General features: G+C 59.6%; 2 protein-coding genes and 1 pseudogene across 3 annotated transcripts; all 3 read right to left on the bottom strand.

The window, feature by feature from the left end:
- Positions 1 to 2,252: 2,252 nt before the first annotated feature.
- Positions 2,253 to 5,273, bottom strand: LINJ_27_0740 (putative 2-oxoglutarate dehydrogenase subunit; the record flags this gene model as incomplete). The annotated part of the gene is made up of 1 exon (XM_001466292.2): positions 2,253 to 5,273. One exon carries the CDS (start codon positions 5,271 to 5,273, stop codon positions 2,253 to 2,255), a length of 3,021 nt encoding a protein of 1,006 aa, XP_001466329.2.
- A 1,172-nt stretch (positions 5,274 to 6,445) lies between these two features.
- On the bottom strand, positions 6,446 to 7,255 carry LINJ_27_0730 (annotated as a pseudogene). The gene has a single exon. A coding segment is annotated over exon 1 (810 nt).
- A 1,318-nt stretch (positions 7,256 to 8,573) lies between these two features.
- On the bottom strand, positions 8,574 to 10,844 carry LINJ_27_0720 (conserved hypothetical protein; the record flags this gene model as incomplete). The annotated part of the gene is made up of 1 exon (XM_003392609.1): positions 8,574 to 10,844. One exon carries the CDS (start codon positions 10,842 to 10,844, stop codon positions 8,574 to 8,576), a length of 2,271 nt encoding a protein of 756 aa, XP_003392657.1.
- Positions 10,845 to 11,884: the final 1,040 nt, after the last annotated feature.

The raw sequence follows: 11,884 nt of genomic DNA, 5'->3' as shown, positions 1-11,884 counted from the left end.
GCGGTGGCTGCTGTGGTGGGGATGCTACCTCTGCAAAGTATCCGAATCGATCCTCTCCCACGGGAGAGAACAAACACCAGCGCACACAAACCCTAGTGGACAGGCAGCAGCGACGGTGCCAAAGAAATGCGTCTCGTCGGAGGAGAGGGGGGCGTGTGTGGGACGCGGAAGTCTCATGAACCATCCATTGTGTGGTGCACCTGTCTTTGGACGATGGGAGCGCGCGATGACGATAAGCTGCGAGTGAACACTCAGCGGGGTGCATGCGTACGTGCACACCCTGCTAAAGCGGAGAGAAGAAAGAGAGAGAGTGACGGAGGGGAGAGGGAGGGGGCTCTCTTGCACGAACCGGAGCCTACGAGAGCGTGGCCATTCAGAACACTTGTCCACTATTCCTACGCTCGCAGAACAGGGGTGGGGTGGGGTGGGGCGCGGCGCGGTGGGGCGAAGAGGTTCCAGGCCACTGTAGACATCGGCATCCGAATGGCCTGTGAAAACAGAAGAACTTGAGCAAGCATACGGCGGTGGCGGTGTTTGCGCATTCGGGTAGGGCAATGTTTTCCTACGAATGAGCTACCGGGGATGGGGCGGGGAGAAGAGAGCGCCATCCTTGACGGCAAGCACCCTTCTCCATGCCTCTCTTTCTTCTGAACAGTGAGAGTTCTCTGCAATGCTCGCCGGTTTGTGGGTAGAAAGCCGCCCAACACCTTGACCAACCGTCCGTCCACCCTCCGCCGACGGCTTTCCATGTCTCGGCTTCTGTCCTCGTTTTCTGTCTTTTACAGCCTTCATTATCGCCTGTGTGCGTCGCCACTGTCACATTGCAGTCCACAGGAGTCTTCTGTAATTACGTGGAAAAGGAAACACAAGAGTTGAGAGGGAAACACGGCCAAAGGACGGAAGCAACACCGCGACAAGCGCCATCCCAGTCATAGCAATCTCCACCGCTCCCTTCCTCCGGGGCCCGCTCGAGCCGTCAGTTCTCTTCGTCCCACTTCCCCTCCGCCTTGAAGAGAACTCACAGGACCACGGCGTTGCACTGTTGTGTACGCCTATGCCTGGGCCCGATAACACGTACGCGCAACATACGCGTCGAAGGAAGGAGAGTGAAGGATCCCGGCAGAGGGGGGTGGGGAGGGGGAGGGGGAGGCATCAAAAAACAACAACCGCAACAACGCCCATAATGTAGTGCCACCGTCCGAGATGACGCACGCGCGCACAACGCACCAACGTTTAAACAGATGAGACCAGAGAGAGAGAGAGACGTTCAGTACGACGTCGTTTTCGCTTGAACCGTTCGAATATTACATGAGGAGGGAAGGAGAAGAGAGGGAGAGAGGGGCTTCACGTCGACCCGCGAGCCGGGGAAGCAAGCTCGGGGAGGATCGTCGTGCGTGCTGGCGCGCCTAATCATGGCGATTGTGTTGACACGGGATGGGGTCCGGTCACACTCATTTTGCGACGAGGGGGTACAAGAGCACCGCCTGAGAACAACAAAGATCGCTCAGAAGATGTCCACGGGGATGGCAGAAGAAAGCACCGGCGACATCAATGCATCGTCCATCCGCTTCGCTCCCTTTAAGCAGCACAACAAAATACAACAACATATCCAAAGACACATGCCCCTCTCCCAGCGCCCATGCGCCAAACACGTCACAGATCGACGTAAAAGCAGACGTCGGCAGCATGATGTGTGTGGGTGTGCGTTGAAGGGTAAGGGGTACGGGGTGGGGTGTGGGATGGGCAGCAGGGGCACGCCGACCTCTCTCTTTTCCTGTGTGCCTGTGTGGGTGCGTTCCAGCTTCACCGCCAGCACACGGAGAGTGCTCCCCTTCCCCCACCCCTTACCTTTCAACGAGAACAGACAAAGACGAGGACAGCCAAGCAGACGGCACACAAGAACAACAAAGTAGCACCCTTACTCTCACACGCAGACGCACGTTGAATTGTTCATGAAATATGCGTGAGAAAAAAAGGTGTCGGTGGTGGGGAGGGGGGAGGGTGCACACCCAAAAAGAAACGTGGAACCCGTCAACAGGCGAGCGACCACATGATTAAGGGGAGAGAGGAGCGGGGAGGGCCGAAAACAACAAGCACATGCGAAAGAAGCACGCAGAGGCATGGCGGAGTTGGCAGAGTGCGGGTGGGGGCTGATACCGGAAAGGGAGCAAAGAGAGACGCCCGCACCGAAGCCAAAGAGGGGAGTCGCCAGCAAGATGAAGCGCCGTCACGCGTGAGCGCTCTCACACGCTTCATGCGAGGGTTTCCGCGATAAGCTTCTTCTCCTCCGCCACGTGCACGGAGCCGTAGCCCGTGGACGGCGAAGCTGCAGACGGGCGGCTCACGACGTTAATGCGCTTCTGCTTGAGGCCGAGATGGTGCATCAGGCTGTTCATGCGGGGCCGCATGTGCGTCCACATGCCCATGTTGCGTGGCTCCTCCTGCAGCCACACAAACTCCGTGTTGAGGTTACGCTGCGCGTACTTCTCCATCACATCCGCCACCTGTTCCCACGGGAACGGAGCCAGCTGCTCGACTGTGACGAGGACGACGTCGTCGTGCACGCCTGGCGTCTCCTTCTGCCTGGCGGCCTTTGCATCATTCACAATGCTCTCGATTTGGCCAGAGCAGAACACGACCTTGCGGGCCACCGTGTCCTTGGCGCGTGCGGTGTCAATGACCGCCTTGAAACTGGTCCCCTGAGTCATGTCGGACAGCTTTGATAGGTTCGGCGCACGCAGGCGCGCCTTCGAGAAGAAATTGATGAGCGGCTTCGCAAATTCGCGGAGTCCTTGGCGGCGCAGAAGATGAAAGTAGTTCGCCGGAGTGCTGGGGTAGGTCACCTGCCAGTTGTGGCGACGGATGCGGATTTCGAGCGCCTGGTCGTTGGGGAAGTGGCGAAAGTCCGATGGCACTCGGTCGCCGTCGTCGCTCAGCTGCAGGAAGCGCTCCACGCGAGCAGAGCTGTGCTCGGGGCCGGCGCCCGAGTAGCCGTGCGGCAGCGACAGGACGAGGCTACTGTGCTCATTCCACTTCTCCTCGCAGCAGCTGAGGAACTGGTCGAAGATCACCTGTGCACCGTTAGCGAAGTCGCCGAACTGGGCCTCCCAAATGGTGATGGAGCGGGTGTTCTCCATGTTGTACCCCATCTCAAAGCCGCAGACGCCGAGCTCAGAGAGGGAGCTGTTGGAGATTGTGATGAGGGCCTGCGAAGGCGACAGCGTCTTCACCGGGAAGTACTTGAGGTTCGTCTTCATGTCCGTAATGCCGGCGTGGCGCTGGGTGAAGGTGCCGCGCTCGACATCCTCGCCAGTCAGCCGGATCGGCACCCCTTGCATTGAGAGCGTCGCCAACGCCATGAGCTCTGCCTGACACCACTCGATTGCGTCCCCCTGCTCCGTGCCCTTCTTGCGCGCCGCGTACGTCCGTTCCACCACCGGGTGCGGCTTCTGCATCTCCTTCGGGATCGACGCCAGGCGCAAGCCGGCCATGCGTAGCGTCTGAGTCTCGACGCCGGTGTCCACCGCCGAAACCGGCGGCGGCACACGTGTGGCAGCGATCTTCGCGTACGACAAATCGGCCGAGGTGTTCTCGCTCTCGGGGTCAAACACGGGCATGACTTTCACGAAGTTCTGTGCGCTGTTCATGCGGTCGTACGCCTGGCGCAGGACGCCCTCCCATTCCTTGTCCTTCGCTTTGGCCTCCTCTGCCGTCAGCACGCCGTCCCTGATGAGGGTCTTGGTGTAAATGTCTACGACGCTGGGGTGCTGGCGAATCTGGTTGTACAGCTGCGGCTGGGTAAAGTCGGGCAGGTCGGTTTCGTTGTGTCCGTAGCGGCGGTAGCAGACGAGGTCGATGATGATGTCGTGGTGGAACTGCTGGCGGAAGCGTGCGGCAATCTTGGCCGCCTTCACGCACGCGTCCACGTCATCACCGTTGACGTGCATCACGGGGGCGTTGTTCACCTTTGACAGGTCGGTGCAGTAGGCGCTGGCGCGCGAGTCCTTCGGGTTGGTGGTGAATCCAATCTGGTTGTTGATGACCAAATGCAGCGTGCCACCGACGTGGAAGTTTTCTAGCTCGCAGAAGCCCATCGTCTCGTAGCACGACCCTTGACCGGCGAATGCGGCGTCGCCGTGGATGAGGATCGGCAGCACCGCCGTGCACTCCACGTCGTTCGTGTAGATTTGCCGCGCACGCGCCTTACCCAGCACCAGCGGGTTTACGGCTTCGAGATGGGAGGGGTTCGGCAGCAGGTCCAGCTCGATGGACTTGTTGTTTGGCAGTTTCACGTGCTTGCGCTTGCCGAGATGGTACTCGACGTCGCCGGTGAGGTGCGCATCCTCGATCGCCACGCGGCCTTCGAACTCGTTCAGGATGGCGCGCAGGGACTTGCGCAGCACGTTCGCCAGGACATTCAGGCGGCCGCGGTGTGCCATGCCGATGATCGCGCTCTGCACGCCGAGGTCGCTCGACGTGAGGATGGCGGCCTTCAAGGCCGGAATGAGCGCCTCGCCGCCGTCGAGGCCGAAGCGATGCTTTGTGGCGTACTTCAACTGCAGAAACTTCTCGAAGCCACAGGCCTTCACGACGTCGTTGTAGTAAAGCCTACGCTCCTCGGCTGGCAAGGGCTGCAGGGAGTCCATGACCTCCTGCCGGAACCAGTTGCGCAGCTCGAAGAAGCCCGACGACATGAACTCGAACCCGATCGGTCCACAGTAGAGCCGGCGGAGTTGATCGATAATCTGCTGCAGCGTCATGGCAGTGCCACCGCTGACAAAGGTCGCCTCGTGGCTGGCGCCAAAAGTGACGTTGAAGACATGCGTCAGATCATCCTTGGTGAAGCCGAACTCCTCCGGCGCCAGTGTGCGAGATCCCAGGATACGATTATCGGCGTGGTAGCCGCTGAGCGGGTCCACGTTCGCCATATGGTGGCCAAACCGCTCGTATTCGCGGATCATCCACGAAAGGCGCATATTGTCGTGGCGCTGCTTTTCCGACAATGACTTGGCGTCTGTCGGGCGGCTGAACGTCGCCACAACCGGAGAATCGTCACTTCCGGACCGAATTGCCTCCAGCACGGGCACCCAGCTGGGATCGACAAGAGCGCTGTCAGCCTCGTACTGTCGCATGAGATCCTCCACGTAGTGCTGGTTCTCGGCGTTGACGAGCTGGTCATATGGGTTCGGCTTGCGGATCGTGCGGGCGTCCGTATAACTGCGCATCGCCGACGCGCGGACGGCGACGGCACCACTCAATGCGCGGCGCATCATTTTGTTTCGTTGAATAGCGAGACTGCACGGATCTGTGAGGAGGAATAGACGGACGGCAGGGGAAAACCAGCAGGGTTATATGCAACGAGAGAAAACACAGGAGCGTGTCAAGGAGAGGCGGCTGACGAGCGTCAGCTGCCGGCTACCCCGTGAACGAGCGACTCTCGACAGGGAACACGCCCCCCCCCCTGTGTCGTCGTGAGCGTGTGCCGAGAGAGTAGGGAGAATCTTCGGAATAGGGACAGGCGGTCTGACACCCGTGCAGGCTGTGCTACTATATGTGCGTCTCTGTGTGGGTGCGGGCGCGAGTGTATGTAAGTGCGTTAGACTGGGAAGCAGGAGGGCACTTGGTGATCCACCACACGCAATCAAGAGAGGGGCGAAGCTCAATACAAACTAAAAATCAAGCACGCACACAGAGAGAGGCAAAAAAGAAAAACGCAGTGGCTGGCATTGCAGCGGGAAAGGGAGAGGAGGGACAGTGGGAGCAATGACAGACAGAAAGTAATATGTGGAGGTGGTCGGAATAGTGCTGCAACCATGTGACGGTACGTAGATTGCTTTCCGCTTTTGCCTCAGCGTGTGCCCCTTGCTCTGCCCGTGCAACGCGACCTGCACTCCACTCCACTCCCCTCCAGCCGGCCCCTTCACACCGGCCCACATGGCCTGGCGCGAGGCAGCGGTAGGCATACGCGGTACAGCACTGCGCCAACACAGTCACCTGGGTACGGCCTCCGTCCCAAGCGCTACACAGCCTCACCCTCCTTGAGAGTGGCGCAGGCTCCCTGCACCGCTGGGCAGAGTGAGGGCCCCGGAGGGGGAGGGAGAGGGGGGAGATGTGTTCGAGCCACGCTGGCCGCTCCGGCGCCACGCCCTCCACAACCTCGGCAGCGACATCAGCAGCGATACATCGCTCTGACCTCCCCTACGTCGTCGGTGCTGGGCCCCGCCACCACCCGAGGTGGCTGGGGCACTTGGCAGGGGTTTAGGGGTTGGGGGGCTGGCTCGCTTCCCCACAGCCACACACACACACACACACACACAGAGTGGGGTGCGTGCTGGGCCCTGCGACACGACGCACTGAGGGGTGCACCCTCCACCCCCCTCGTCGTCCGGGAGTGCAAAATGCAAGCAAACAAAAGCAGACATGGAGGTCACATCGTCTCTGTGTATTAGCTTCTCGCAGGGTTGCCGATGCCACAGAGACAAGTCCGCTTGACAGAAGCACGTCCCGGACGGTCTCCCCTCTTCCGCTTCCCACGCACACGCACCCACCTACAAGAAAAAAGGAGAGACACACGTGCTTCCTTCGTGAGCGCATGATCCTGAATGGAAACCCCGAGCATCGCTTTTGTGGGCGTGTGCTTTTCCCTGTGTGCCTTCGACGGAGAGGAGGGAAGGAAGTGTCGGCGCAAGAAGGCAGTCAGCGCCGCCTCTTCCTCTTCTTGGTCAAGAGCACCCCATTCCTCAAGGTGAGGTCAGTTCACTCGTATCTTCTTCCTAAAGAGATCGTGGAGCGCTTCGGCAGACCAGCCTGTGATGTGCATCGTCAAGTCATCCTTCGGGTCGCTACCAACGAGTACCACTTGCGGAAACATCATTGAGGATTTTTCCACAAACGAGATGTACTTGAAGTAGGGCTCTAAACGGCGCGTACGCTTGAAGATGGCGAGAGAGTTCATCTCCGACGGCGCAGTTGCACGGGCAATACCGCGGAGCTCGATGCGGGCGGACACGTAGGTGACATCATCAGCCGCGCCACCCTTGTCTGCTGTGCAGCAGCTTTCGCACTCTTTCCGCAGCTCGTCATTTTGCGTCACGAGGAGCAGCTTGGCGCACAGACGGCAGCTTACTACGTCCTTCTCGAACCCGAGACCAAGGCAATCTGCAACCGTCTCTGGCGCGGGCATCGATGGAAGTGCGATAACTACGCTCAGTAGAGCTGCTGCCAGGCACAGCAGCACAAACTTTGTAACGCGCATTCCGAAAAGGAAAAAAAAAGCAGCTGATGTGTGCGAGGACGCAAAGGATGTAGGGGGCTGCGCGTGAGGAAGTGCAGATGGGGCGCTGTGGACTTTTCAGGATGGTGTAGCAGAGGAGCCGGAGGGTGGCGATGGGGGGGGTGGACGCACAGTCGGACAGAGGCCCACACCCTCCCTGCGCGTGCAACGCGGCACAGAAAAAGACCGTTCCCAAGATAGGCGGCCTGCACCTTACGGGACAGCGTGCGCGCACGTGCACACGCACACACGAAAGGCATCGACTGTAGATCAAAGCATGAGTCGCAAAACTGCCCCTAATGCGTTCCACGTCGACACAAATCATCACAGGAAAGAGTACGGAGGGTGTTGCTAGGGCAGGGGAAAGAGGAGGAGACGGATGGCGGAGCTGGAGTCACGCGAACGCCGCCGCGCGGCCCATTCCGCACCCCTCCCCCTCTCCACCCTGGAGAGCTTTTCTGTGACTTGTCCGCTGGCCTTATTCCGCTTTCCTCGTTGATGCTTTGCCACCGTAGAGCGGACAGAGAGATGCCCTATCATACATGAACTACCCGCGTATCCGCCGCGGCGCGATGAAGACGAGTGGCATACAGCCACAGCCACAGATACAAGAAAGATAGATGAGAAAGGGAGGGGGTGAGGGAGGAGGAGAGGAAGGAAATACAAAGGACTAGTGTCACGTGCACGCACGCCCCCCCTCTCTCCCTCTGTGCGTATGTATATAAGACGGTACGACCCTTGCCCTCATCCCCTCTCCCTTGGCCTGTCGATGAAGAGGTGAGGGGGTGTCATCGAAGAAGGCTATCGCCATTGCTGGACGACGAGCGACCCTAACGATGATGGGAGGAGAAGGGAAGCAGAGGTCTAAATATGGACACCAGGCGCAAGAAGCAACGGTGGAAACATGACAACAAACACACTCAAAATAACCCCACACAGACACACACGCACATGAAAAGACCCTCCCCCACCAAAAAAAAAAGAGGACAACGCAGAGATGACAGCCATCGTACCTCATGCACATCTGCAATCATCACAAGCGCGACACCTTTCTCTCCCGCGGAGTCACTGGGGCGGAGCGAGACGTGAGAAAGGGGGTAGCGCTCTAGGCTCCAGTGAGATACCTTGCCAAGCATCGCACCGCATCAGCTTCTGCTCTTGTGTTCGTACTTTACATCGTGTCTTTGTAGCTGTGGACATACACGCACACTTACTTAGAGATACAGGCGGGCAAGCACCCGCCTCGGTGCCCCTCTCCTCCCCTCCGTCTGCTGCCATATCACACCCACCACATTCCAGCCTACTTTGAAGCGCCGTGAGAGGCGATGGCGGCGACGGTGTGGGCGTAGGTGGAGGTGCCGTTCAGCAGGCGCATGAACTCCTCGTACGACACGCGCGGTGCCACAACAGGAAAGAGATTTTTCGCCAGCGCGCACATCTCTTCGTCGGAGATGGAGGAGAGCTCCAGCTTGCGCCGCGCACACATCTTAAACTCATCAGACCCGATCAGGCTGTCCTTGGCGTAGTCGGTGATGGCGTGGAACTCTTTCATGAACAGCTGACGGCGCTGATCGTAGAGCTTGAGGAACTCCGTCGCACCTCGAGAAGCCGCCGCGTTTTCGCGGCTCTTGCGCTCCTTCTCCTCTGCCTCCTTGGGGTCGTCGAGGAACGACGCGGTGGCATGATCGGCGCCCTCCTGGTAGATAGCCTCCCACGAACGGTTGTCGCTCGCCACCGCGCTGCCCTCGGGCATGATGCGGCTGGCCACCTCTTCATAGCTGACGTACGACTCGTTGTTTTTGTCAAAGTACCGTAGCACTGTCAGGATCTCTTGTTCGGTGATGTCGAGGTTGAGTTCCTTCATGATGGACAGAAACACCTCCATGTCGAGGCCGCCGCTCCGGTTCTCATCGGCGAGGCGGAACGCCTCGGCGAGACCCGTGGTGCTACTCTGCAGCATCGCTTGCATCTTTCGGACGATTTTGTTGATGTCAGAGTGACCGAATTCCTCAGGGTTGTGCTCCATGTAGTTCAGCGAGTGCTCGTCTGAGTTGAGGATGACAAACGGAAACGAGTTGAGCACCACGCGCGCGCCGACGTAGAAGTCGTCCGCGCGGAAGTACTCGCCATCGGCGCGGCGCACCTTCTGGCGCTGCAGGAACTTCCCGCCCACGATTCCGCTGTTGCGGATGACGGGCTCGAAGATGGAGACGCTGTTGTCGGCCAGGTATACGGCCAGCACGAAGCGGCGCACCTTGTCTTCCTCTTTGCCGTTGTCCAGGCGGGCGAGAAACTTGACAACAGAGTTGGCGAAGCGGTGGCGGCGAAGCTCCTCGTGCTTCTCGTTGTGGTGCTCGCGCACCGTCTCCTCGGAGATCTCGCGGCGCGTCGAGCACGGCGGCACAAACGGCGGCGGCGTGGCGCCGGGAATGGGAGCGTATGCTGTGATGCCGAATTTCTTCGCCATGTGGTCGCGGGTGTACTGGTTGTAGTCGTGGATCTTCACCTGGCGGCCGTAGAGGTTGAGCACGTTTCCAATGCGGATGTCTTCGTCGGTGTAGTAGACGGTGTTCGCGTCCTCCTTGAAGGTGACGGAGCCAAGAGAAGAGGAGTCAAACTTGCCGGAGGCGCTTGTCGGCTTCGCGATGCGCTGGCGGCTTAAGAACTTGGGAAACGGGTCGCGGCCGCTGTTCTGCACATCCTTCTCGACGAACGCGATACTGCCGTCGCTAAGGAAGTAGTAAAGCGTGAGAAAGTGCTTCGTGCCGTAGAGGCTCGTCGTGTCGTCCCACGTGCAGTCGCACCGCAGCACCTTGCGGTCAAACTCGAGGAATTGCCGGGTCGCCCGTACCTGGGCCGGCGAGAGCATCGTGTTCAGCGGGCTGGACGCCGCGATGGACGGGACGTCGTGCGCCTTGGCCACAGGGCGGCCGCGCATCGTGGTGTACACGTCCGTCGGCGGCACGATGGCCTGCGGCACCTCTTCCCCACCCTCTTTGAGCAGGGCCCGAGTGAAGGGGTCGGCGTCGTACAGCTCGTATGTGCGGCCGTAGAAGGACACCGACCCACCCACCTTCAGCTGTGCAGCGGTGATCGGCGTTCCGTCCGGGTTGGGGACGATGTGGCGCTTCAGGTTGGCGGGAAAGGCAAACCCGGAGTTGTCCTGTTTCGGCTCCGTCACGCTCATCGTGCCATCCTCCAGGTAGAAGTTGAGGATCACCTTGCGCACCCGCTCCGTCTCCAGTGCACTGTCCGAGACTGGCTCGATGCAGTAGCCGTAGTAGCGGAGCACGCGGCCTGTCGGGTCCTCCGCGCCCTGCTCGTCAGCCCTGGCCGCCTCCGCGACGGCCATCACGGCGCCCTTGAGCGTGGAGCCGGGGTAGTCGCTACTGCCGCCGGTGAGAGTGCGATCTGCTGGCACGCCAGCGATCGCCGTCGCGCAGTCCAGCTTCACACCGTGTATCTGGCGACGATCGTAGTTGCGGCGCATCATCTCCTCGCCACAGGACAGTCCCGGCACCATCGGCAGCCGGAACTCCTTTTGCATCTGCTGCGATTGGCTGTAGGCCATGATGTCAACAGCAACGCTTTCGTCGCCACCGTCAGCACAGAAAAAAAAAGAGGGAAAGAGGGGGGAACGCTACTCGTTGGCGCAGCCTCTGCGACGAAGCGCTGAGGAGAAAACAATCTACTGAAAACGAAGAATGCAGTAGCAGAGTCAGTACGACCTTTCACTGGAGAGAGGGAGACACCAGAGACCCGTTAATGTCTAATGTGGTGCGGATGCTTGTTGGGGTTGTGAAGATTGGCTAGTGTGGAGGGATAGAGAGACAGCGAAAAGGAGGAGTGGGGGGGGGGGCAGCAGAGCAAAAGCAGAGACAAGAAGGACAAAATAAGACGAGCCGATGACCACCTCCACCACTTCATGTCGGGTGTCACAACAGAGAGAAGGCAAATCGTGAAGGCATTCGGTGGAAAGGGGAACATATTGCCCCCTCAGCCCTTCGCAATCCGCGCTGATTCGTGAACGGCTTACTTGCAGGCGAACCAGCACAGGATAAGGGGAAGGGAGGGATAGAGGATGCCACATCGGGGCCGCCTTTGCGCTGAGGAGGCGCGACAGCGAGAGACGAAGCGGTGGACGTTCCACGGCGTAGGTGCTTCATCATATCTATATCATTGCTATGTGTGCGTGTGTGTGTGTGCTTGGGGAGGAGGAGGGAGGGGGGAGGGGAGAGCTCCGTGTACATGAGGATAGAGAAAGCGAACTAAGAACGAAATGAGGTAGACAAACAAACAGAAAGGAGAGGGAGCGTCGTGATAAGCTGTAGCCTCTTACGAAAACGGCATCGGCTTTTTCCTTTTATGAGTGACCTGCCCATTCGGATGAGCGGGAAGGGGGTGGGGTGGGGTGGAGGTTGCACCCCTCAGTGCGTCGTGTCGCAGGGCCCAGCACGCACCCCACTCTGTGTGTGTGTGTGTGTGTGTGTGTGGCTGTGGGGAAGCCAGCCAGCCCCCCAACCCCTAAACCCCTGCCAAGTGCCCCAGCCACCTCGGGTGGTGGCGGGGCCCAGCACCGACGAGTAGGGGAGGTCAGAGCGATGATCGCTG

This window comes from Leishmania infantum, chromosome 27, assembly GCF_000002875.2.
Source record: "Leishmania infantum JPCM5 genome chromosome 27".
Taxonomy (NCBI): Eukaryota; Euglenozoa; class Kinetoplastea; order Trypanosomatida; family Trypanosomatidae; genus Leishmania; species Leishmania infantum.
The sequence above is the reverse complement of the archived record's forward strand: the minus strand, read 5'-3'. Positions and strand labels throughout refer to the sequence as shown.